The sequence below is a fragment of the Micrasema longulum genome, unplaced genomic scaffold (assembly GCF_059751315.1).
Source record: "Micrasema longulum isolate JH-2025_06_02 unplaced genomic scaffold, ASM5975131v1 h1tg000377l, whole genome shotgun sequence".
Lineage (NCBI taxonomy): Eukaryota > Metazoa > Arthropoda > Insecta > Trichoptera > Brachycentridae > Micrasema > Micrasema longulum.
In genome coordinates, this window is record NW_028277578.1 from 121,965 (window position 1) to 149,048 (window position 27,084).

Here is a 27,084-nt window from a genome sequence, read left to right on the forward strand (position 1 = left end):
CAATGTTCTTTTTAAAACCTCTTTATTCAACATCAACAACAACATTCCCTTTCTAAACCTAACGGTGCATAGTGCTCTGCATTGGTACATCATTTTTATCATATTTTTTTTGCATTAAATATAAAGTTATTAATAAATTGCAGAGACTAGAAAGAGTGTGATAACAAACAAACAACAAACCATCACGTCGTTTCCCCGTAAGGGTAGGCAGAGAGGATAGAACGCCACAACACTCTATCTTTGCATACAGATCTCGCTTCCTCTACATTCATACATCTTCTCATGCACGCGCGCCGATTATTCCGACTTTTGACATGTCCATCTTTCAGTATTTGTTGGATTTGGTCATGCCATGTCTTTCTCGGTCTTCCTCTATTTCTGCATCCATCAACATTCGCATTGTAAATATTCTTAGCCGTTCTCTCGCTGTCCATTCGTTCTACATGTCCAAACAAGCGCAGAGCTCCTTTCTTGATTTTGTCGATAATGCTTGTCTCTCAGCCTTACATAATGTACGGATCTCAACATCAAAGAGTGTGATATAATCCGTATATTATAGGGTGTTCTTTAAACCCTGTCTCATCCGAAAGCACGATGATCAGTATGGGCAAGAAGACATACAAGCATATTAAAAAAAAAAATCAAAACGAATATTTTTTTTTAAAAGAAAATATTTAAAAAAAACAAATGGTTGCTTACTTTTGCAGGGGAGAAGCGAAGAGGGCGCGGCGGTTAGCGGTGTATCGGACTACCTCTCCCCCCTCCTCGTTTCTCCCTTTTGTAAATTCTATTCGTTTTAAAAAAATATTTTAATGTGCCAATATGTCTTCTTGCGCATACTGATCATCGTGGTTTCGAATGTGACATGGTTTAAAGAACACCCTGTATATTTAAACAATTAAAGATTGCTTTTTCAAAGTGGCCCAAGTCGAAAAAGATTCTTCAGAGAAAAACAGTTGTCAGTGTTTTGACCGTTTTTATCAGATCAAGTGATTTTTTTATATGACACGTCAAAGTGATTTTAGACATAAGTCATGCAATCAGATCACTTAAATACATTTCGGTAATTTGCCATCATAAACATTGTTTTTAAAATAAGGGTTCTAAGGGGCTTTTGAGGAAATCTGTGAAGTTTTAAAGCTATGTGGTATTGGATTTAGTGACAGAGCACAACTTATGTTGCTGGTTATTATGCAGGTTTTAATTGTAATTAAAATAGCATTCTTACTTTCAAAATCATAAATTTTGATTTAGGATCCACTCTTTAACGAGGGTTCGAGTTCTGCCCTTTGACTTTTTGACTGTATTGTCCGCATTTGTGCACGGTGTTCGCGTTTAAGTAAAATACTAGTCAAAGTAAAAGCCAAGTCTCGGGAATTGAATGCAATTCTTTAAAATCATTCAAATTTCGAAGTCAAATTTCAATTTCAAAAATAAAATACTAGTTTTTTAGATTAATGACAGGTTGACTCTTTAATTCAGTTAGTTTGATCAACCCATTTCATCTCTCTAGTGACATCATTGGTCAACGATGTCGATTAGATTACACATTTTTTAACCAAAATTTGAAGAAATATTGTAAACAAACAAATATGAGCAGGCAGAATGGTGAATGTTACCCAGTGCGAAAAGTAATTGCTTAAACCAGCAAATGAGAGGTCATAAGCTCTGTAAATTTCTCGACCACGCCAATCGCGATAACACTCTCGGAGTGGAATCCGGTCCATGTCTACAAACATTAGGCCATATTCAAAATATTTTTTTAAGTATTCAGTAGTCAAAAATGATATATTACCTGAGTTGATCATAAAATGGGTTCTCTTGTTCATTTTTAACATTCTTAGCTGACTCTAACGATATAGATATTAAGATTAGGGGTAGGTTATAAAAGTGACGAACATTAATGTTTTTATTTGCGTTATATCCAAGAAAAGCTTAAATTTATAATGTAACGATTACAAGAAGGCCACAGTAAAAATGGCAATATTGGAAAAAAATACATTGACGAAAAACATATTATAAATAAATATTGCTCTACTTTAACTTAAATTAAAAAAGAAACAAATAAAATAGAAAAGTAACATGCTTTTTTTAATACTACTATTTAATAGTACATGATAATATTAATTTTTGACATATTTTTACAACCAAGAAGTCTTTAAGTACCTACTGTACTATTGTTTGTTATATTTTATATAAAAATATGTAGTTTTTATTAGGAAGAGATTGCCAGTGGCATTAATTTCACTATTTATCCATAATACGTAAACGTATACTAATTGATTAAAAAATATATGATTATTATTAATAGTTAATACTGTTATTAAAAAACGTCTTGTTGTTTAACCCTTTGAGACGGTATGTACATATGTTCAAACGAACACTTACTTTGTGATTTTATTTTTCAACTAATAATTCGATTGGTAACGTTAGATTTTTTTTTCTGATTCCTGGTAATCTTTTCTGTAGCACCTTTTTTGTTTGCTAGGTTGTAATACGTAAACCCGCCTAAAATGGCATTAAAATTTGACAGCTTGACTCTAGCTGGACATTCTGATTTCTTCCATTATTATTTGCATTATTTAATGTCAAATGACAACTGGCATATGACCAAATACGTTTAAATTAAAGAAAATGTATTTTCTTATAAATTTATTAATAACTAGCAAACCCGACAGACGTTGTCCTGCCCAATAATGGTTTGTCTGCTATAACATTGAAAAACGACTTTTCATTGATAAGTAGGTACCTAGGTACTTGTTTATGATTGTATTTCAAAACAAAAATTATTAATATTCAAATTTTAATAGGTACCTATGTACTTATTTATGATCGAGTTCCAAAACATAAAACGATTTTTTTTTCAAATACGGCATTCTTTTTGCAAACGTCAAACTTCGATCTTCTCACCAACAGAGGTGTGTGCTTATGTAGGAATACGTTTTTTTTTTAATGTATTGAATTTAATATTATTTTAGTATTCCTAAAAACTCCAGTAAAAAGAAATAAATGGGAAGAAATTATAAGGAATTTAAGGAAAGAATCTGATTCAGATCCACAAAACACAAATGCTGTGTGTGAACATTCAAAAACAAACTATTTTTATACACGAAAAAACATCTTTAAACTTTTTTGGAAATGCATTATCTTCGAATGCAACCCTAATAGATCGATGAATAAAACATTTATTCTCCTTACTTATTTTTTACATATTAGATTGAAGATTTTAATATCTACGAACACGCACAACGCAGAGACACTAATAAAAAACACCACTTGAAACCTAATGTATGATCAAACTGACATAGCCATCATTTTTATAAACTTTAAGAAAAACAAGTACCCAACATTTTCAAATAATTCTCTTAAAACAAATCTATTTGCGAGAAGTAAACTACGGTTACAAAAATATAATGATATTGAGTTATTCTTGTGTCAAAATAAAATTTTCGGCCTCTATTTCATGGTAAATAGTATTAACTTCTAATTTTTTTAATAACAAAGATAATGGATTTTTTTGTATTGTAACTCCGCACCAAATTAGAGGTTAAGGACAGCAAAAAAACCAGCAGTACTCCAATATATTTTTTTAAATGTGCATTTTTGTAATGTAATTGTACGCTTGACTCATGTACGGAAGGTTCCGGGTTCGATTCCCGATGAGAACACAAAAATTCAAAATGTGATTTTACTCAAGCCTGGGTTTTCTGTGCTGTAATTCGCCACTGTAATTAGGCCTCCTGACCTGCTGTGGTGCAAAAAAAAGTATTTTAGAAAATAAATTGACTTTAAAGCCCTTCATTGAAAAATACAAGATGCTTTAAGCATGAAAAATAACAAATTTGTATCCTGAAAAGTTGGTTTTTTTAAGATAATTTAGTTTACCTTTCGCAAATAGAAATATTTTTTACAACTGCCAGATTTAATTCAGGTTTTAGAGGGTCAAACATATTTTGCTATTTGTTTCATGTGAAATATCTTAACTGGGAATAGAAACCATATCTGACGACTTTACTGTGTTTGAATGAATGAATTTTCACTTCAGTAGTATGACTTTTCCTTCCTCGTAACTCAATTAGTGCTAAATCCTGAAAACTAAATAACAAATGAACCAAGAAGTTCATTAATTTTCAGCTTCGATAAGTTTTGTCTAGTTAAGTTTGATTGAGAAACATTATTAGTTTAAAACTTTATATACGCTTTGTGAAATAAGACTTATTATGAAACTGTACTGCACCACGGAGCAAATACATAATATCTATATCCTACTTCGCCTGTGGACAATAGTAAATCTTAATTTATTAAACAAGTTTTGTAAATTATTTGTGTTCCAGAATATTTCTGGTTTGTGTTCAACACAAACACACATCATGTGTTTGAAGACAGTCCTTTCGGTTAACTTGTAAAACATAATATGAAATAAGTAGTTGGATAAGATCATAGAATTCAAAATGTAAAATTTGTGTGTTTTTCTAAAGCATATTATGAAATGACACTATTTATTTACTTTGGGTGTACATTTTTAGAATTACGAGTAGGCATGCATTAAAAAAAATGCTTCAGTTTCCGTTTTTAATTTTGATTATTACTTTATTTGTACTAAGTTTTATGCTCTTTCATTTGGTTATTTGACCTAATTTTTAGCTAAAAGTAGTGGTCATTTATTTTTGATTCTGGTAGCATTAGTCATCTTCTTCTTTTTACCAGTTCGTTTCTCTCCACTGCTGGATATAGGACTCTTCCAATTTTTTTCATGTTTTTTGTCCTGGGCACTCTGTTTCCATCCATGTCCATGAGTTCGATGATGTCGTCTATCGACCTTCTCTGTGGTCTCCGTACTTTCCTTTTATTTTTTAGGGTCCCTAATTTAGTATTCTGAGGGGCCATCTATCAACTTCTTGTCTCGTCACATGAACCGCGTACTTCAATTTTTGTATTATTCGGTCATATTTGTACGGCGCGTCTTATCTTCTCATTCTTTATTAAGTCTCTTAAACGCCCAAAATTTGTCTTTCCATAGACCACTAAGAGCACTTAACTTTGTGGACACTTCTGGCATTGAGTGACATGGTTTCAAGACCGTATGTTGTCACCGGCAGAACACGAGAGTTGTAGACTTTGGTCTTCAGATTGTTTGGGATTTCCTTATTTCTGAAAATGTGTTTCAGCTCTCCAAAAGCAGCCCAACTTAACTCGATTAGTCTAGGATGTTCCGCAGCTTGATTAAGTGTTCTCAATTTGATTTTGTGCCCAAGGTAAATGTACTCGTCAACAGCACCAAAAGCTTTATTTCCAGTACATATGTCGCCAGTTGCACTCAAAGGAAGCATTGATAACATTGTGGAACTGTAACATAATATAATATATTATGTACGAATACATCATTCATTTTAAAATTAGAACTTGTACCTCACTAAATGATTTATATTACGTATTCGATCAACATATTATGTTCTCAAATAAATTATAATTGACTTTAAAAATGATTACCTTGTCGTTGTCTACAATAAGTGACACATTTAAAAAGTCAATTTTTTGTATGATTTCGTAAAGTTTTAGTTTTAATTTGCTGATTTCGCGGATTATTACTTCTTCCGGAATTTGACGCCAGTAAGATCAGGGATGCTAATATAAAACTACCGAATTGAAAATTTCGAAAGTGGTTAAGGTCTTCTATCGAGATATGTCAACTTTCTTACTGATTAAATTTTTATTGTTGTCTAAATCATCGAACGGAGTTGAAACAGGGACATAAAAATTGATATACGGAACTGAAAAAAACAGAAAAGAATATGCTCGATGTATTAGAAATATTGTGCTGGATCCGAATGATATTTAAAAATTTGAATACCTTATCTATTTTATTAATTTGTCTCAATGATTGAACGGTAAATAAATAGAGACATTAATATAAGATTGATGGCCTCGTGGTGTAGTGGTAGATGCGTTTGCTCGTTTGATCATACAATAGGTCTCGGATTCGATTCCCGACATGGTTGACATAAAATATTTATTAAAAAATGTGTTTTTATACTACAATATTTTATAGTCCCTGGACTAGATCATCTGAACCGTAAGACTGATTATCTTACCTTCATGTAACAAAACATATAAAGATACACTGCGATTGGTGTACCAATGCAATGCCCTTTGCACCATTAGGTACGGAAAGGGAATAATGATGATGATGATGATGACTATACGATATTTTATTTTTGTATATATACGTTTATTTTTTTAAAAGGAATAACCGGCTAAGCCTCTATTTTAGAGGGCTGTTAAGATGTAGGAACGAAAAGATATGGAAAGAAGATATGAATGATACAACACAGCCTGTTGGAAGGGCTACCGCTATGCTGAACAACATCGCTCTGGATATTGATCTGTTCCATGTATCCGAAGGGATTTTCCGGAGCAGGATTCTCCTATTACTTTGACATGAGTCTCTTTCGTGTATTTCTTTTTCTTTTTTATAATCTGTACGTATTGAATATATTTTTGTAATGTATTTGTTATATTTAAAATAAATTAATTGAATTGAATTGAAATGAATTGAATTGAATACACCACCCAGACCAATTTTCTTGCAACTGGCGGGTGTCGAACCCGCGACGCCAGTTTCAGAGTTGGTCGTTTAACCAACTGCACCACGGTGCGGCGCCTGTAGAATTCGAAAAATAATTGTCGTACGATTTTGTATTTCATTATTTATTTTGAAAAAAAAAAGTTTTTAATTATTAACGATACCCGTCAATGGGAGGAGAATTCTCCCAAAAGTTCGAGTCGAGTTTTTTTCGAATAATAAAAGTCAACAACCGTTATAAACATCTTAAATGTTTCTTAATTAGTCGTTATATTTCAAAAATACCCCTTTTCAATTATACAAAAGATAACTGTAAAACGAATATTTTTTTTCTTCTTATTAAATATTTTCATAAAGAAATAAATAAACTTAAAAATTTTTCAGCTCCATAACCAATTAAAACGTTGTGATAAATTCATAAGAACATTAAACCTAGATCTAGTAATCATTGTGTATATATTTTTCATAAATGTATATAATTATACTTCACTTAAAGTTATATAAATAATTATTTGTGATAAATCACTTTAAATCTGTCAAAACTTTCATCATCATCATTCCCTTTCCGCACCTAATGGTGCATAGAGCACTACATTAGTAAACCATTTTATTTATTTATTTATTTACACTCTTTAATAACATACAATTTGCAGCGTATCTTGTAAATTTTTTCAGACATGAAGGTAAAATGATCAGTCTTACGCTTCAGGTACCAGTCTAGGGACCATAAAATATACTAGTGTAAAAGCACCCTTTATAATAAATATTTCATATCAACCATAAAAGAATCGAACCCAAGACCTCTTGCATGACAGACAAACGCACTGACAATTACACTACGAGGCGGTCAAAACTTTGGTCAGCCATTACATAAAACTAAAATTTCTAGTTATCTCTGTATGGAACTAAGCCATCGATATTTTTGTGAATTTTGATTTGGTTTTTTTAATATTTTATTTCAAAACGTTTGAAAAATTATCGGGTTTGAAGTTTAATTCTTATTTTATTCGTAGAAAATGCAACAGAAAGTGTTTTGGGGATTAAAGATATAATTTTGAAATGTTATTTTTTTTTAACAAAAATGTATAAAATAAATCTAAATGGCGTCTTGCCATTTTCATTTCATGTTTATGGTTCGATGACGTTGAGAGCTGGAAATGGCATGTAAGTAAAATCAGTAAGGGAGTTTTTCGGCTTTATAGTTGAGAAAATAAATGTTTTATTATTTGGAGTTTATCGTAAATTGAGGCAATTTGAAATCTCATCAAGAGCGGGAAAATAGTAATCATGTGTGAAGCCAATGATTGAGAAACCCTTCAGGCTTAATTATGTTATTGTGATATACTCGTAGGATGAAAACGTATTTTTATAAATACGTGAGTATGATTGGGAAGCACTTGCGTAGATTATCAACGTACTATAAATGTCGAGGGGCTCGGATCATTGTTTTAAAGTGGAGAAATAAATTACGCCACACCGACATTTAAATTATAGATACTTATTCCAACGAATCAGCAGGTTATTTTTCCTGATTTAATTCGCCATCACTTAGTGGCACGGCACTATATGATAAATTATTGGGAAATTCATGGTATAAATATAAACATGGCAATACATGATCTTACATCCTTTTACGTTTGCTCAGTATTACAAGTTTCCGGGCCAGAAAGAGTATTTATTAAATTTATTTATTATATATACGGCCTAAGCCAATTACAACAGTTACATGAAGAAACATAAATGCAAGAAACTGAACAAAAATAACATAAAACTAATTAGCAAAGATAAACAAGGGCAAAAATATAATTGTATACAATCCATTCATAAAAACAAAAGACCTAAGACTTCGAGCTAAACCATGCCAATCCAACTTCATCCCACACTGGTTAGTCGCGAAGAGATCTACGAAAAGCCGGAAGATATATCCCAAAGAGTTCCTAGTCATGTGATGAATTGACTAATCTACACATTCTGGACATTGGGGCATAAAAACCAAAGTTGCTCTTAGAAGCTTTTATAAATAGCGGATTTTCAGTTCTGGTGATACGGTTGGGAACATGAAAAGAAATTGATTGCAACAGAGATGGGACATCACTTATAGCAGCGTTTTTCAACCTTTATGACACGACCCCCCTAGTATCAAAAAATATTTCGCGACCCCCCAACCCTTTTTTCCATGTACGTTAAAAATATATAATACTTACAAAAATTTTAGGCGTTTGCGTTATTTGCAATCTGATATAAACATATAATTAAGTATTAAGTACGTAAAACATATAATTTTAAATTGAATACGTAGCCAATTGATAACTAACAAACGAATACAAACATATTAGATGTATATAAATAAATAAAATATATCGTTAGGGTTAGACTCCCAGTGCCATCTGTTGGTAACACTAGGAACTAGTGCAGGTTCCGGATGTTAGCTGGCTTTGTAAAAAAAATGAATTGTGGTCATCATCTATAAATCAAAACAACTTTGATTCATTTTCGTCCACACAGTCTTTCATTGAAGAAGTCGGAAGCGAGATCAACATCAACTCATATATATCTGGTATGAAAATGGTGTTACATAATTTGAAGAAAGAATTGTGCCATTACTTTGCACTGCAAGAGATATCGGACAACACTGGGCAAAGATGGATCTTAAATCCGTTTTTAAATGCAGCTATAAACGAGGCAAATTTAGCAACTAAGCTCAAAGAGAATCTGCTGGAACTATCTGCCGATGGGATGTTACACTTGGAATTAAAGTCTGAAAATTTGGATACGTTTTGTTTAAAAAGAAAAACAGAATACCCGGAATTAACAACCGAGGCTTTGAAGTGTTTGATTCCATTTCCTACCTCGTACTTGTGCGAGTTGGCATTTTCATCAATGGCGCGAATAAAATGTAAACTAAGAAATCGCTTAAATTTGGAAAACGATTTAATACTTAATGTGGCAAAAATGGATCCACGATGGGAGAAATTAATTGAACAAACTCAAGTGCAACCTTCACATTAAAATGAACGAAGATAAGCAAGCACAGATGTAATCATTTTCTATTTAAACACATTTTTAATATTTATTTTCTTTGTAATAACATGTTTTGAACTAGCATTTTTCTGACTTGTATGATTGATTATAGGGAAATTTTGTTAAAGATAATAATTTCAATTCTTATCGACTTTTTCTTTAAGTCCCACAAATTATATGTTGTATAAAAAAACTGAAGTTTTCTCCACCTCTCGCGATCCCCCTAAAGAGGCACCGCGACCCCCCAGGGGGTCGCGACCCACAGGTTGAAAAACAATGACTTAAAGCATTTAGTATTTTGAAAATGCATATAAGGTCCATCACAGTTCTACGTCTCTCCAATGAAGACAGATTAAGAGATTGCTCTATTTCAAAATAGGAATAATTACCCCCATGTAATCCAAGCAACCATGCCACTTTTCTTAGAAAACAGTGTTCTGTAGAATGGAGACCAAATAGGAGAAGCTTATTCTAGATGGGGTCGAACTAATGAGCAATAAAGAGTTTTTATGGTATTAATATTTTTGAAGTCCGCCGTCACTCTATTGATAAAACCGAGAAGTTGCCGCTAAGTATTGCCTTGCTTATGATGGCCTTTAAACTTTTGAACGAGTTATTCATAATATCAACATTTTGGAGTGCATAACATTATATGGACCTACCGAGCAACTATTTAAGAGCTAGGCAACACATACCATTTGTTCTTTCAGGATGCAGGACATATTACCTTGTTTGAATAGCCGTGGTGTAATATCGTGGTGTAATTGTTGTGGTGTAATTATCGGCCTCGTGGTCAGCGTGTTTGCCTACCATGCGAGAGGTCTCGGGTTTTATTTCCGACATGGTTCACATGAAATATTTATTTAAAAACGTGTTTTTACACTAGAATATTTCATAGTCCCTGGACCGGTACCTGAAGCGAAAGACTGATCATTTGGCCTTCATGTAACAAAAATGATCAGTTAATCTGCCATTGGTGTACCAATGCAGTGCTCTATGCACCATTAGGTGCGGAAAAGGAATAATGATGATGTTGAACAGCCTACCGAAAGAGGTGGATCTTTTCTATGCAGGGATTACCAGTTTTAGACTCGTCCTCTTTAACTAAATGTGTATTTGTGACTTATTCTTCATTGTTTACTATTATTTTCATGGACTATAATTTATGCTGGACCCTTAGAGTATATACTCTAAGGCTGAACCTTAATAATCTTTTTTGCTTTTTTTAAAATCACTTTTTTGTAATTACCTAATAATGTTATATATGTATATTTAAATAAATAAAATGTCTTTTCAATCGATTTATTTTATTCTTATTAAAGGATTCTTTTTCTGCTCGTCTCAAACTTATCACCAAATGCGTAAATAAATTAATAAGTACAATGCGTTCGAATGTTTAATAAGCAAAGGCTTATGTACATTAAGATACGTTAATTTGTTCGTGCCTATTGGTGAACCAAATAAACATACAAATTTTATTTCTGTTAATAGGCAAACTAGAATATTTTATTTTGCCTCACACACATAAGCAAAATGTATTAAATATTTGAATGGATTGTTTGACAAGTTTTCGAACTCCTTGCTTCCCATGTACTCGTATATAAAATAAATCGCTCAGCTCTGTTGAATTATCTATCTATGTGGATTGATAATGTGGGGACCAGAGAGTAAGAGACGAGGATGTGTTGTTGCCTATGGCCACAGTGCCCAATGGACCTATATAAGGGCGCGTAACACGTCACTCGCCCTTCTCTGTCTTCACTAGTATTCAAATTCACTCTAAAATATTCTTAGTGTAATCTTTGTATTTTCGTGTGTAATAAACCAAAAATTGTATTAACTTAAATTATTTTATTTATTTATTCCTTGAGGTTAAATCCATTACATCCATTCAATCATAATATATTTGACATGAACTTACAAATAGCTACTATCAAGTAGAGTATAAAAATAACACCTCTACAATAAAATATCTTTGTCGCGTAAGTAAAGGTTACAGTCCTTTTTGAAGACATGCGGATGTTTAAGCATACACAGAATGGTGAATGTTATGATGCAGATCATTTTTGAGAAGGAAATATGAAAATTTAGACATCAGTCATTAACTGGTTTATGTGATGGTGAAGTGAATACCGTCGTCGCGCTGTGGCTGTGTTTTTCACAAAATGTTTATGTCACAATTTCAATAGAAATGTGGGAATATTTTTTTAGTGAATATTTAACTGTATTACATTCATAAAATTCATTACTCTTGGTTAATAATATTTTCTTTGATCTAAAAAAAGAATCTATTTAGTAAAATTAATGCACACAGTCGAACATGGTTATTACGAGGAAGATGGAACCGACTGAATTTGCTAGTTATAAGCATAACTTGTTATACAAAAGTATAAAATAATAATAGAATTATACAATAACCATATTGTCACTAAGTAAACATATAAATGTTAGTATGGTTCATGGAGATAAGTAAATAAAAAAACTTCAATAAATGCTTACAAACATACCACTTCCTAAATTTCAAATACAGATAAATAAACATGATTTTTTCCCTAGAATATTGACACTGTGGATAAGATTTTTTACACACTTTTTTTTGCACGACATTCTATTTCATAAATAATAGCCACTTTTTCACGAATTGAGAGACACTTTGTCTTGTTAATAGACATGTTTACAATTCAAGGGTTAGTTTTTAACCACACTCACGTCACCCACTTGCAATGTTTATTATGCGTTGACCATAGAGCATTACAAAAGTTGAAAAGTGTTGTAAAACCCCCCGAAATACGGGTGTTTTTCATAAACTACAGAAGAAGTTGTAAATTGTAATGTTGTGCCCAGCCAGTACTTACTAGGTTAGCTAAGCTTGTATTTTTTACACGTAGTTTCAACCATGCGTATGAATTTTTTTTAATGTTGCCGGTGAAAACACCAATTAGGTACATAGACACTTACAACATAGTGTCATAAATGTCATCCGATCCCGTCGGTCCTAAGTAAGCCGCCCGTTTAGATTTTATCACTCAGGTTCTATATTTAAAAATTAAGTTTTCAAACGATTGAAGAGTTTTGCCTGTTGACAGTATTTTTGTTTGGTATGCCCGAGAAGAAGTTCGATATGAAAGTGAATGAATGTATGGAAAAAAAACACAAACTAAAATGACAACTAATGTTTCCTTATTATATTCGAGATCGCGCTATTTCCGTGGGCATTATAATCAAGTTCGATTGTATTTTTTTAACTTTTTGTACAAAATGCTAATTGTAAATTGGCGGGCTTATTGCCAAATGGCAATTTATTCCAACTAACCTGGTAAGGCCGTTTGAAAATGTGTCACAGCGTGAATACATTCCTATACCAGTCTCCTTTTCTCTCGCCAACTTTAATCCTGTTCTTTTCGTACATGTATGAAGTTCCGAAAACTATTTTATTTGTTTATTTTGTCACATGGAGTCAGTGTCCGCTTGAAACTCAACTAACATACACGTTAATCGAATCGGTATAAGCGTATCGTTAAAAAATAAAATATAATTAGTAATAAGCTCAAACTAAATTTCTACGATAAGGAAAATATTATCAGTGTGGAGTTTTGCCCCTGTTTTCCAGAGGAACGAGAATCTTCAAAAAGTTAGTCCATTTCAAATCTCTTTCTATTCATTCCAATTTGCGCTGTGACAAAACAAATTTTATATACCTACTGTCAGGAACCATCTTATGCATCGCCACAACCAATAAAATAAAAGTTTTATTTTTATAATTCAAGTTACAAAACATATTCAATGGAAAATAAAAATAAAAATGCGAAAGAAATATAAAAATAGGCATAACTATATTTGTGTATGAATTACTTGAAATCAATATTATTACACAATGGGAAAAAGAAAAAAGAGGAAAGAGGAAAGGAGGAGAGATTAAAGAAGAGAAAGTGGATGTTTCTTTAGACGTGATTTAAACAGAGATACTGTAGTAACATCTTTGATAGTGGATGGGAGATGATTCCTCATAGTCAGTTTCTAAGGCGCAACGACGATGTGTAGTGTAAAAATGAATCATACATAGATATTTTATAACCTAAATTTATCGAATAATCATTAACTCTCTGATACCAAGCTCTAGGCAACCGTTTAAGACCAAATAAAGCACGTTTTAATTTTAAAACTTTGGTGTCGTTACAACTATATTAAGTAAAAGTAACAGGTTTCTTCATATATACAGTTTTATTCAAGAAACCATTTTAAAAAAGCAGTGGTAACATCTAAATGAATTAAATATAAATTAAACTTTGCTGCTAGAGCAAATAACAATCTTTATGTGGAATATCTAAGCACGGGGAAAAAAGTCTCCTGAAAATCAACACCAGCTTTCTGTGAAAAGCTTTTTGCTACTAATCTTGCTCTGTATCGCACATTATTAGAACTTTTATATTTATTTTTTAAAACCCTCTTGTACTGCACCACTGTACCGTTTTTGGGATGATCAACTACTTTCCATGCATGCTATTTAAATGAATCAAACTCCTCCTTGATATTCGCTTTCTAAAACTTGCTCTCTGATCCATCTAAAGCTTCTTGAGTGTGATTTCTCTGTCATTGCCATAGTCGCACTCCGCAATACATATATAATTGAGACCAAACCGGTCAGGTTTTCTTATCATCCGTTTTGGTAGAGGTCTTTGTTCACTCAAATTCTCTAGAGTGAGGTCTGGGCTTAAAGTTGTGTTCGAGAAACTATCATCTGAAGTACTCACCGAAGAATCTTCTGGATTTGTATAATCTCCTTCGTTCTCATTTTCTGGATCTGACCTTTTTGAATCTTCTGGCCTATTTGCCTCCGCTGAAAACTTACATTCTACTGGTAGCTCTACTGAGTTTTCAGTTGAAGTTTCCATGATGACTATATCTCTACTTATTGAAACAGAGTTATTTTCCGGATCATAAACTCTATATCCTTTTACATTCTCAGCATAGCCAACTTAAATGAATTTTTCTGATTTCTTGTCTCACTTCAAACGTTTTTCTTTTGGAACATGTCCCATAGCTGTACTTTCAAAAATACGTGAATGTTTTAAATTTGGCTTCCTGTCTATCCAGACTTCGTATGGAATCTTGTTATTTAATCCCGTAGCAACAGATCTATTTCGCAAATAAACTGAACTATTAACTGCCTCTGCCCACAATGTTTTTTGTAAACCGGCTTCAAAAATCAAACATCTGGCATTTTCAGCTACTGACCTGTTCATTCTTTCAGATATGCCGTTCTTCTCTGGCGTATAAACATTAGTCCTTTGATGAACTATTCCTTACTCCTTTAAATATTTCTCAAATTCTCGGCTACAAAACTCACCTCCGTTATCTGTCCTTACAATTTTAATATTTCTGCTTTTCTGTTTTTTAACCATGAACTGAAACTTAAAAAAAAACATAAATGCTTCATTTTTCATTTTCATAAAATATACAAATGCCACTCTGCTGTAGTCATCCACGAACAAAACAAAATATCTAGATCTTCCGACAGAAAGAATTTCCATTGGAACGCATACATCTGCATGAATCACCTCAAGAATATCCTGAATTTTCGACGAACTCTCCTGAAAAGGTAGTATGGCTTGCTTCCCTTCACAGCAATTGTGCATGTTGATTTATTTATGTTTGCCACGTCTGGGTGCGAAATTCCTTTTACGGCTCCATTTTTCATTTTATTTAAACTAGTACTGTTAATATGTCCCAAGCGTCGATGCCAAGTCTCACTTGATGCTATTGCGGTTGGTGCAATTAACTGTTCAGTTTTCAAAGTGTATAATCTGAACACACCCTCTTCTAATTTTGCCTGACCAACGAGTATCTTCTGTTGATTATAAATAAAGCAACCATTTTCATTAAAAATTACACAATTTGTTATTTCCATTCATAATTAACTGACTCACTGAGAGTAAATTGGTTCTTAAATTCGGTGTGCACAATGCATCTGAAATTTTAACGTCATATTCCACACCATTAACAACTGTTATGATGTTGACGTTACCAGAACACATCACCGGTACACTTGTTCGGTTCGCAATTATTATTTTCTCGGGTTTAAGTTGATACGACGGATTCTCGATGTAATCTTGTCTAGCTGTCATGTTATTATTTGCACCACTATCAATTTACCAATCCTTGTGACTAAATTTTCCGCTAAAAAAGATAGCACTAAATGCGCTATTGCTTGTTCCCGAGTTTGTGCATTGATTCTTGTAGTGTCCAATCTGTTTACATTTGAAATATCTGATTGTTTTGACAGTTTCTAACGTTTCCTTCGATTGTCTATGATAACCTCGTATTGGGTTGACATCTTTAAAACGATTCGTTCTTTTTGCCACAAATGCTTTTTTTGTACTAGAAACGGCACCACCAGGGAAACACATATCCATCAACTTTGTTTTTTTGACGTCAGAACCGATTTCAATCCCCGAGTGTTCAATGGCCAAAATCATCGCCAAAAATTTTCAGGTAGCCCTGCTGACATTAATGCGCCGATCCACTCATCAGTAATCTTAAATCCCGTTCCCTGCAGTCTCTGTCCCGTCTCTATAATGTTGGTTACATACTGAGTCATTGAGTACTGTTGTCAAGACGTATGTTTATTAAATTTCGCAATAAACTAATTTTTCTTGCATACTCCGAATCATCGAACATGTTCGTATGCGGTTGCCGCGTGCTTTATGTGTACATTGTAACGTTGTAAAAAACAAGTCCAACGTACCCCGTTTTTGATTTTTATTTCATAAATTCAACATTATTCCATATTACGGCGAGAAGAAAACAATCAAGAACCTATTTCAGTTGTTATTATTATTATTATGAATATTTACTTTTTAGATAAATTTATTGTCAACCATTTATTCACACCAGCTAGGCAGAATTCTGATTTTTAAAAAATAATATCTCACCTTGTTATATTTGTAGAGGATTGCTTCTTTTATTAAAATTTTGTATTTCACTAACGAGTTGTTTATTTCATAAAATCTAGATCTCTGAGTCATATTTATTCCATTTTACAGTAAAGTTTTTTGTATATAATGTTTTTGATGCAGTTAATAAAATTAAATTTAAACAACATTATCTTATTCTTTTGGAGAATTCTCATGTTCTTGCCGATTGAGCGAAACTGGTCAATGGTAAGTTGTTTGGAGCTACTTTATTTGGTTATCTTAATTATTCTTCTATATCTTATAAATTTGATCATTAAGGTTGTGATAACCTACCATTACAATGTCGCCCAACTGGGACCAAATAATTTACTGCAACCTTTTATAACTTCTTACCGTTGCAACGTACAGCGATGCGTCTATTGTCAAAACTATTTTCCTTCACTTTAGAATCTTCTACGTTTTCTTCTGGGGTAGACGAAATATGTAACTTTTTCTCAAAGGCGATTGCTAAATCTTCGAGCACTAGAACGTTTTTTAATGCGAAACACCAATCATTATAATTTACCCGACCTTTTAACTTTGGAACGTTAACGAAATAATTAATCGTCATTTTTAAACACTGAATACTGCTCTAACTACTTTTTACTATTTTAAAAGGAATAAATGTGTCTAGGCCCATAACCTAATAAAACGCTTGTTTGAGTTTTGTTACAGTACTGCTTTATTCATTATAAACAAGTACAAATATGTATGCTAGATGGCGCTGGCGCTGCTTGCAGCCATATTGTGATTTTGTTATACCTATAATATTAATATAAGTCATATTAAATTTCATATATCTGTAGTTTTAAAAGTAAATTTAAGATTAAGTCGTATACTGGGTGTTTTATTAAGGCTAAAAGCTTTAAATAACTTAACATTTACTGGATATAAAATCGAGTAACGGAAAAATTAAAAACATGATCTTAAATGAGCACTTAACATCAAAGTATATTTAAATAAGATATAAAAGAGTAAAATTGCAACAAAACTTAAGAGCTTGAATTCTCAAAACAGGGATTTGAGAGTTAAAGTTTTTTGTGAGTATACCTACGATATGAATGTTTATTTTATAACCCTTTTTTTTCTATTTTCGATTAAATCAATCTACTATGTACATTTTGTTATATATATATAGATACTGAATTGAATACTGTGTTATAATGTATAAATAAAAAATAAATACATGAAATGAAAAATAAAAATAATTAAAAATTGAAATGACCATCGCTATAGATAACTTTCTACCATCTTTCTGGCAGCATACGAATACCACCTCAAAATAACAACTCAGGTTTTGAGGTTATCTGCGAGTCGACCTATTTTTTATCATCTTAATTATAACGGAAGTGCTGCTCAGCTGGGCCATGAGTCATCAGACGGAACAAATGGTAATCTGAAGAAGCAGTGTCCAGTGAATACGGTGAGTGGGGTAGGACTTCCCATTTAAACGTTTAGAAGTGTGTTTTGACTGGCCTTACAACATGTGGTCGAGCGTTGTCATGTGTCCGTATTGTGGCCGCTTTTCCTTTAATGATCGGTTTAAACGCATCAATAATTATAATCGACGGCAATCTCCAGTGATGGTTTTATTGGGTCTGAGGAGCTGATGATACACTACACCCAACTGATCATAGTGCAGAGCAGAGATGATGATGCTGTTCCAACAGAGCAAAGTCACCGTAAGTTTTCATAAGAATTTTATAGGCTTTAACTGCAGGTTTTTTAAAAAAAAGTAATGTTGGGAAATTCCCCGCAAACACTCTTTTTTTGGATAAAATTCTACTCTAGAATTTGAATCTAGTTTACACTTCGGCGGAATAACAAATGTAACAAATACCTACTGTGGTTTCATGCCCACTGATGGAGGTAGTTTCGCGATGAAGTTGACTGTTGACCCGATGTAAAAAAACTAAGCTAACATCATCTGTCGGGAAACAGCGAGCACTTGTTCAAGGCCCTATTATTATATACTGAAACTGTGAAAAATAAAGCGGCGCTATCCGGCTCAAAGGACCAACGGTAAAATCTGGCATAAAAGACCAATGTTGTGATGGTAAGAGGATGGATTTTCTGGTACGATTTCAAGTAAAAAAAATTGTAACATTTGTTATCGTGATAATTTTCTTTTGGCACACACTAATATAGGGTAATAGATTGGCACACCGACTCCATCGCATCATTTTTTATACATGAAGGTAAGATGATCAGTCTTACTTTTCAGGTGCCAGTCAAGGGACTATGATATTGTAAAAAAAAACAATTTTAATAAATATTTCATATCGACCATGTCGGGAATCGAGCCTGATACCTCTTGCACGGTAGGCAAACGTGCTGACGTGAACACGAGGCAGACAATTTGGATGGTTAACAACACTGTATCGGCGCTCGGGCCTAAATATATATTTTTAAAATTAAACCAGCAACCAAAAAACATCGCAACATATGATTTCTTTTTAATTGTATACCCACCAACTTGTACAACCTTATAACAGAACTGTCAAATATGTTTTTAGACTCAGATTTGCGAAAAAAGACACAAACTAGAGAAAAATAAAACACAGGACTCAAGATTTGAATGCGTATTTAATTGACAATTATCAACACAAAAATAGTTTTATTTTCACAAGATGTTAATAAAATACATTTGTAAAATTATTTTTATTTAAATAATTCACAATCGAGTAGATTCTATACATTGTAAACTTGCGGTGTTAAAACAATTTGAATGTACCAGAACATGATTCAAAAGTAATTACTTATATGTTGTTAAGTAGATTAAACATATTTGTCTAAAAATTCACACGTATTGTACACATATTGTACTATTGATTCATAAAATGACTACAAGAATGCAATTAGTCATTATGAAAACAGAATAATTTTTATGAAGTTGTAAACTTAATTTTAGCAAATGGAATGACGTTAAAGTCTCTAATAATTTGACTTTTTAAAAATAAATTTTGATTCAGAATAGAGTTGAAAAATAATGTCCAAATTTTTTCGTGAAAGGATACATGAATTTTATGTTGCAAGAGTAAAATTATGTATCAAAACATTCTTTTAATGTATATTGTAATAATTCTGACGATGATAAAAGGAAACAATAATTTATTTTTTTAAATCTCTTTTTAAAATAAAATTGTTTAAATTTTTGTGCATTTAAAAAATGAATAAATCTCTTATGTAATAAAATATGTGTAATTCACTCAATATTAAGTTAATTTAACTGCATCCATAATTCTATAAAATAAAAACAAGCTTTAAATCTAAATTGTAAAATAAATATACTATATGTTGTTGCACAAAGTATATATATATAAAAAGGTAAATAATTCAATTGTTTACAATGCTATAACGAAAGTTACATATTAGATTTATAAACAAAAAATATGAATTCGTTCACTGTACTGCAGTGACTAAATTCATGAAATATAAATATTTGTGTGTGTACGAACAATTACGGACTAAGAGTGTGAGGCAATCACAAAATATAAGTTAATAATATTTAAGATATTAGAAACTGATTATTCTAAGTAGCAGCCACATAAAACATTTATTATTTACTTTAACATCTTAGCAAATCGATGACAAATATTGATAAATATTAATTCACGGAAAATATCGTACCTTTTCATAAATAAGAAAATCGTAGAAAACCCCTTTGATGTAGTTACAATGATTTAAGTCTTAAAAAATAAGAACAAAAAAGCTTCTTATTATATTATATTGATAGAATATGGATACGTAAATAAATAGATGTTCGTTTATTTATAAAATAGATTAGAATCCAAAATTAATGGATAAAGACAATATTTCTAGTTAAATTAATTAACATATTACATAACAATAATTGTTTTGTTTTATTAAAGTAAGGAATGTGAAGGTTCACATACAATTGCAGAACAAAATGAGATTCATTTGTAATTACGTGCCATATACAATACAAATAGACCAGTAACAATACCACTATGAAATTTGAGCCCCGAAAGAAATGGAAATATTTATTTTATAATTTTAAGTTTAAAAATAACAAAAGGTCCACCTAGAAAGAGCAGTAATAATATAAGTGTTACAATGTAATTTATTAGTTATAATTTTAGTATATTCCGATGAAAACATTAACATTGTAAAGAATTCGGATACAAAAGTTAGTGAAAACTTGAATTTTAGAGTTATTTAATGCACAATGTAACAGTGTAAAGTTTTTTGCAAAATAAGGGTGTTTGAAGAAAAAAGTTTTTTTCAAATTTATTAGCAATTTTCCAAATGTTTATTCAATATTTGTATTAAAAAATACAATCTTAATTACTTTATAACATCTTATATTTATTAAACAACACACAGTTAACAAATTTATTATTCATCACGAGAAGTTCTATTTTTATTCGTTACTCGTTAAAAAAAAATTTGGCATTTGAATTATTTTCTTAAATTTTAATGTTGTGTAATTTAAAAAGCCGCTTTAAAACGTGATGTAGGATGTAAAATAAAATTATAAATGGTGCATTATTATTAATATTTCAAATTAAATTATGTTGATTTAGTGCCAAATGTAATAACTGATTCATATTGTGTAATACTAGTTTTTATTTTTTTTTTAAACTGAAATCATTTTCAATAACGTGCGTAGATTTAGAAGCGTGATCTCAGTGAACTTTAAAAAAATACGATGGTTACATCTTCTATTGGTTTTCAACAAATGAAGATCAGTAGCATTGATATTGAATTATGAAGGCATATGTGAACCACGCCATTAGAAATTTTACTGTTTAATAATCGCACACTATAGTTATTAAATCTAGGGAATTATTTCCATCAGTTTGAAACTTCAGTTAGATTTTGAAATATTCAAAGTGAGGATTTAAAAGACGATACGATTGCAAAGGATGCGATTATTCTAGCTAACACAAAATTGCAAAGCATTAAATCCACACTAGTACCAAAATGCTTACCAAATTACTTGTGTCGAATAACTTCACTACAACAAATAATTATTCAGCTTTTTGCAGCCGCGCCAATAATTTTATTGTCTTTTTAACCTGATCAGTGTGTTAATAGCAAAAAGCTGAGCTTCAAATGTATTATTTGATTTACTTATTATGTATACTTTTGAACGAACTTGAATCTTCAAATCAAGATGAATTCCAAGCCATTATTTTTTTTACTTAAATGTAATATCTATAAAAGTTTTTATTAAATCTTTGAAATGCCAGATGATTTATAAAACGTTTTCACAAAACACGAGTAGCTGACAATAGTAACCATTCTAATAACACATCTAAAGCATTTTACTTTACTAGCATTATATTATTATATAATATGTGCATACAAAAATGATAATAAAGCTAGAGCTCTCAATACCACTTAAAGGCCTCTGTATGCACAGATAACATTTTCATAGGCTTATTCGTACTAATACAATACATAATCTAGATTCATCTTTATAAGATTTTCGTAGATTGTCACTCTTCAAAATATAAGGTACTGCATTATCTTCCTAGTTGTATTTCCCTTTTCTCTTCACCACATTGGCGTCAAATCACAAATCACAAATTCCTATTAATATTTAAGTATTTTTTATTATCATGAGCGCATCTGAAATAGCGAGCAACGGAATAAACGTTGATTTGTTAACATTTGGTTAACATCTTTACGCCCATGTACATACAAGATCTATGAGCTCGTACTAAATATAATTTAAACGACATATTCGTAGAAGATAATATAAAATTTATTAAATTAAGTAATTTATTTAAGTGATGTACTAAATCAAAATAAGTCATTAAATTGAGTGAAGTAATAAATTAAATTAAGTGAAGTAATAAATAAAAATAACATTATTTATAAAATAAAGCCAAACTGAGAAAAGTGGAAATGAAAATACATTTAAACCTTATTTACTGTATTGATTGATTCGGTGTTTATTTTGTAGAACTCCATATTTAAACTTATAATAAACTCATTAAAAAAATCAAAATGCCTTAACAAGGCGAAACAATTGTCACGAAATTTTTGTTTTTAAATTTTTTATATTTGTAAAAATAAAATAAAGTGTTCAGTAGACTCAAATTGGTGTTTGATTATTATATTATTACTTATTTACTGTGACTGTTTAAAGAAAATAATAACCTTCTTAAATTACAATGATGCAGGAAAAAAGTCGTGCTTCACTGTCTATTCTGTGTGAGATGTGAAGTTTGTCGCGTTGTTGCTTACTCCGTAATTTATTTGCAAGCGCTCTAGCATTCAGCACGTTCAGATCACTCTAGCGGTGTGTATTTCAATGTTTTGGAGACAGTATTCAGAACAGCACTTTAAGTGCCTTGTTCTTATATCAATTATTCCCTTATTAAGAACATAAAAGAGAAACATTTCATACATAGATCAATCCAGATTTCCAATACATAAATACGACCCTCAAAACAACTTTTCAAATGCAGAAATAATAATTCGATTTTTACTCAGGTTAAAATGAAAATACTAAAAAGTGCCATATTAAGTTTGAACAAATTGAATCGTAAACTTTTCCCGAATTTTAATAACGCGATAATTAGTCGTGTTTTAAAAAGAATAAGGGAATAGATTATTAGGAAGAAAGGCAAAATCACAACCATTTTTTAAATTTTACAAGTGGCGTCACTTGGCGAAAAAATTCCTCCAGTGGAGGGAAAATAATTATTATGCTGCGAGGGTTGCAAAAGCCATAAATCAATATTTTACAGCTGTGCAACAAATCTATGCGGATGAAATTTCAAACGTTTAAAGTTACAGTTTAATTATATTTTGAATATATCCAAATTATATTTAAATTGGCAAATCTTATTATTTACTGTTTATTCTATAATCTAACATTGACTGCAATAATATGTAGGTATAATAAAATCAATAAATGAGAGGTATCTTCTGTCTGCGCAACAAAATTAAAGTAACAAACACTAAACCACCGTTATTATATTAAGTACATAATATGTAGTGTACATAGTGAGCGAAGGAGAGCACACATAATATAAATTAATATATAAGATTAACCTGAGTGCATTTACGTATTAATCAATCAATTACCTTGGGCATTTTTTAATAATCCAAGTACACTACTAGATAAATATTTACAAAGGTGGTCTGGTTTGAGTTATATTTATACTGTGTAATTTGACCCTGAAAAAACAGGGTAAGATTTTGTTCATCACATGAAATATTTATTTCACAAACGAGAAATATTTTTTAAACATTACGTTAACCTTACCTTGCTTTTTAGAATATCGTCTTTGAGTCAGGAATTAAATAAATCGGTAAGTAAAAAGGTTAAAAGGTTTCATTCTCGAATGAAGAGAATCTTCGAGCACAGGGTTTTCTACGTTATTTTGGTGTTTTAGTCACCTCCAAGAGACAAAGCCTGAACGATGCGTGGGTCCGCCTTACTCCCTTCACGAAACTCTTCCAGAGTTAGTCTGTCATCGTGATTCTTGTCCATCTGATCGAAGATTTTATCCACGCGTTTCTGTGGGGTATTCTCGTCCTCCGCTTGAGGTTGCTGGCCCTAAAATTATTCACGAGACTTGTAATAAGGTTCCTAACAACAGAGGAAGAAACAAGAAAGAAATTTGATGATTCAGTCTGATCGTACATAATTATGGACATTTGTAAATTACCTCAGAACACTCATTTTTATTTGCTCGCTTTAAAATACAATTACAACATTATTTACACCTTGTGAATAATGTTCCTATTGCAATTCGATTAATGAGGAAGTTCAGTGCTTTTTTAAAAAAAATAATAGACTATTAAACTCAGCCAAAAAAAAATAAATTATGTATCGTATTATCAGCGGTGTGATTTTTTACATTTTTTTATTTCTAAAATAACTCCGCGTGTAACGTCATAGGTTCTTCTCTGTCAGTTCTCCAGATTAGTTTGTTTAAGGAAAACAAACCGAATATCCTTCACAGCTCTCATATCATTGGTTGCCCATCTGAACCAATGACGTAGTTCAAAGTGGTGCGTTTTTATCAAAATATATTTTTTTTACATTTTCAAGAAACTTTGCCGTACAATTTAATGCTCTAATTTTTACAAAAAAATTAATTTGTATCCAATTTCCCAAAGGGCTGAAGTTCTTCATTATGTAAATGCGATGATTACAGGCTTTTAAACATTTTAACCATCTTCAATTGGTAATATAATATACTTGGTTTATAAAAAAATAATATTTTTCTTACAAAAGAAAACCAGATATTTATTGTATTTAAATCTACCGCAAACTCATCCTTATTATGGTTTTTACAATAATTTCATGGTTTTAGCACTCGCAAAGTAGGTGTGTTACTTATTGACATTTTTTTTTCCAAAATGATACATTTACTTAAACTTATAAAATTAGTTTTGCTCTATGCCAGCTAACTTTTGTAAACTGTTTATAAGGGAATACTATTTTTTTAAATAATTATTTGTTAGTTGATAACACTTACCACCATTTGATAAATAGCATCTACGATATTATACATCTCATCTCGCGTTATGAAGCCGTCATTGTCCACATCGTATAACCGGAAAGCCCCTGCAAGAAAATATTTTTCTGACATAAAAGTTTTCATTAATTAAATTAATTTGAAAAAGTTACTAAAAACCACAAGGCATAACAATTACGTGGATACCTTAGTAGAAGTTGGAGTTAGGTTACAATATTTTCATTATTACCAAGACTTTTAGGATATACTTATACTTAATTACATAATGAAATTAATTTGTTACGTCCCTAAACCACATTACCCGGGAGATTAGCAGGAGAATTATCCCTGGCAACAAATACTACTACGAACTCCGGAAGCACGACAAGTTTTTCTCGAGGAAGACCAAAACTAAACTATACAAAACAATGCCCTGTAACTGGGCCATTACCAACAATTTATTTTGACAGATACGCAAAATATTAAAAATAAACTGTAAGAATTGTAACAAGTGAACAGTCTAAGAATTCATAAAGTGAATGTTTTTTTTGAAACAAGATTTTTTATTTCAGTAAAATTGATAAAGCGAAAAAAAGTGAGAATCGAGTAGTGAATATTACAGTAAGAAAAATAGTCATCAAAGGCAGCCAATGAAAGGTTAAAAACCCTATAATTGATTTCCATTTTCCCTCGTCAAAGAAGCTTAAATATATTTCTGCTGAAAAATCTACCAAGCGTGGAAAATGTTAAGTTGTGTTTTAATGATATTGTATGATTTATAATGAGTTTGTAAAGAAAGGTCGTAAGATCTCTAAGTGTTTCAAATCCAGTATTCTCTTCCATATCAATTCGTTAGTGACTGTTGAGATAGCTGTCTATAAATAACTAACTGAAATAAACACGATTAAAACAAATTTATTGCTTTATATTTTGTTAAAAAATGAATTATTTTAACATGAATCTTATTATAGTTCTATATGTATATCTAGAAAGAGAAAGAATACAGTTCTGATTGTGCTACTAGGTAAAAATTGAAAAAAATAGCTTCCATGTAACAAAAATTATCTAGATACGCTTCACTTGGACTGCCAATCCAGTGTTCTATGCATCACTAGTTGCAAATACGGAAATGATGATGATTTTTCTAGTTGCTAATATTCAAACGTAACTAATAATTGTTTTATCAAATCAAAGAATAAACCGATTGTGTATTTTGTCGATTAACATGACAACTAAAGATATAGGTTTATGTAAATATCATATATTGGACAGATGAGATTCACCCTTATCCATACAGCCCATGAATTAATTAAACCCCTTAACTGATTCAACGGACAAAGAGACTATCGGACAATAATTTGTTTATAAACCATTTTTGGTACTTGATCATCAATAAAGTATAAAATAAAAAATAAAACAATGTTAACATAATTTATTACTCATTCTGTATTGTGACCATATTATATTGTTGTTTTTGTTTTTATTTTCTACTTCTAATTATTTTTTAAAGATGTTTTGTACTAATTTTTATGCAGGTATATCAAGTATATTTCATTGACATCATGAGCCAAAAGTTCTTACTTTAAAATAAAACAAATGTTAATGAACATTTACTTAATTTGCTCATAAAAGGAAATTTCGTTTCTTTTTGAATTTAAAGGTGCGATTTATTAAGATTATTTTGAGTACGGCCATATCTTTTTTTAATAATTACGAAATTGGAACACATTATCGTGGTACGGAAAAATGGACAAAATGTGGATCAGCAAAAGTAGGCATAATGATATATTAATTATGTAAGCGATCTCTTTATCCCTCAACCGATAATAAGTCCTAAGCTCTGTAAATTCCGAGCCATTCATATTGTTTTCTAGGAACAGTTACCCGTAATATTGACAAAATCCTTTGAGGGTCGAATCCGTTGCTTGTCAACGTGGATTTGGACATAATCAAAATGTTGTAGGTGAAAATCAATTGCTTATGGTTTGCCAATTTTCAGCTATTTTAAATAGCAATTTTGTCGATTTTGAATACTACCTGGATCTTTCAAAAAATATCCTCTTATTCAGAGATTTTTTTA

The 27,084-nt window shown here is 31.3% G+C and overlaps 1 protein-coding gene across 1 annotated transcript in view; it reads right to left on the reverse strand.

Annotated features, from left to right (window-relative positions):
• Nucleotides 1-20,179: 20,179 nt before the first annotated feature.
• The window catches only part of LOC148282092 (frequenin-2), a 374,474-nt gene continuing 367,569 nt past the window's right edge, over nt 20,180-27,084 (reverse strand). Inside the window, exons 7-8 of the mRNA XM_088225644.1 lie at nt 25,026-25,114; nt 20,180-24,097 (exon numbers count right to left, since the gene is read on the reverse strand). Coding sequence (XP_088081770.1) covers nt 23,930-24,097; nt 25,026-25,114 — 257 coding nt within the window. The 3' untranslated portion in view covers nt 20,180-23,929. The remainder of the gene's footprint in view (nt 24,098-25,025; nt 25,115-27,084) is intronic.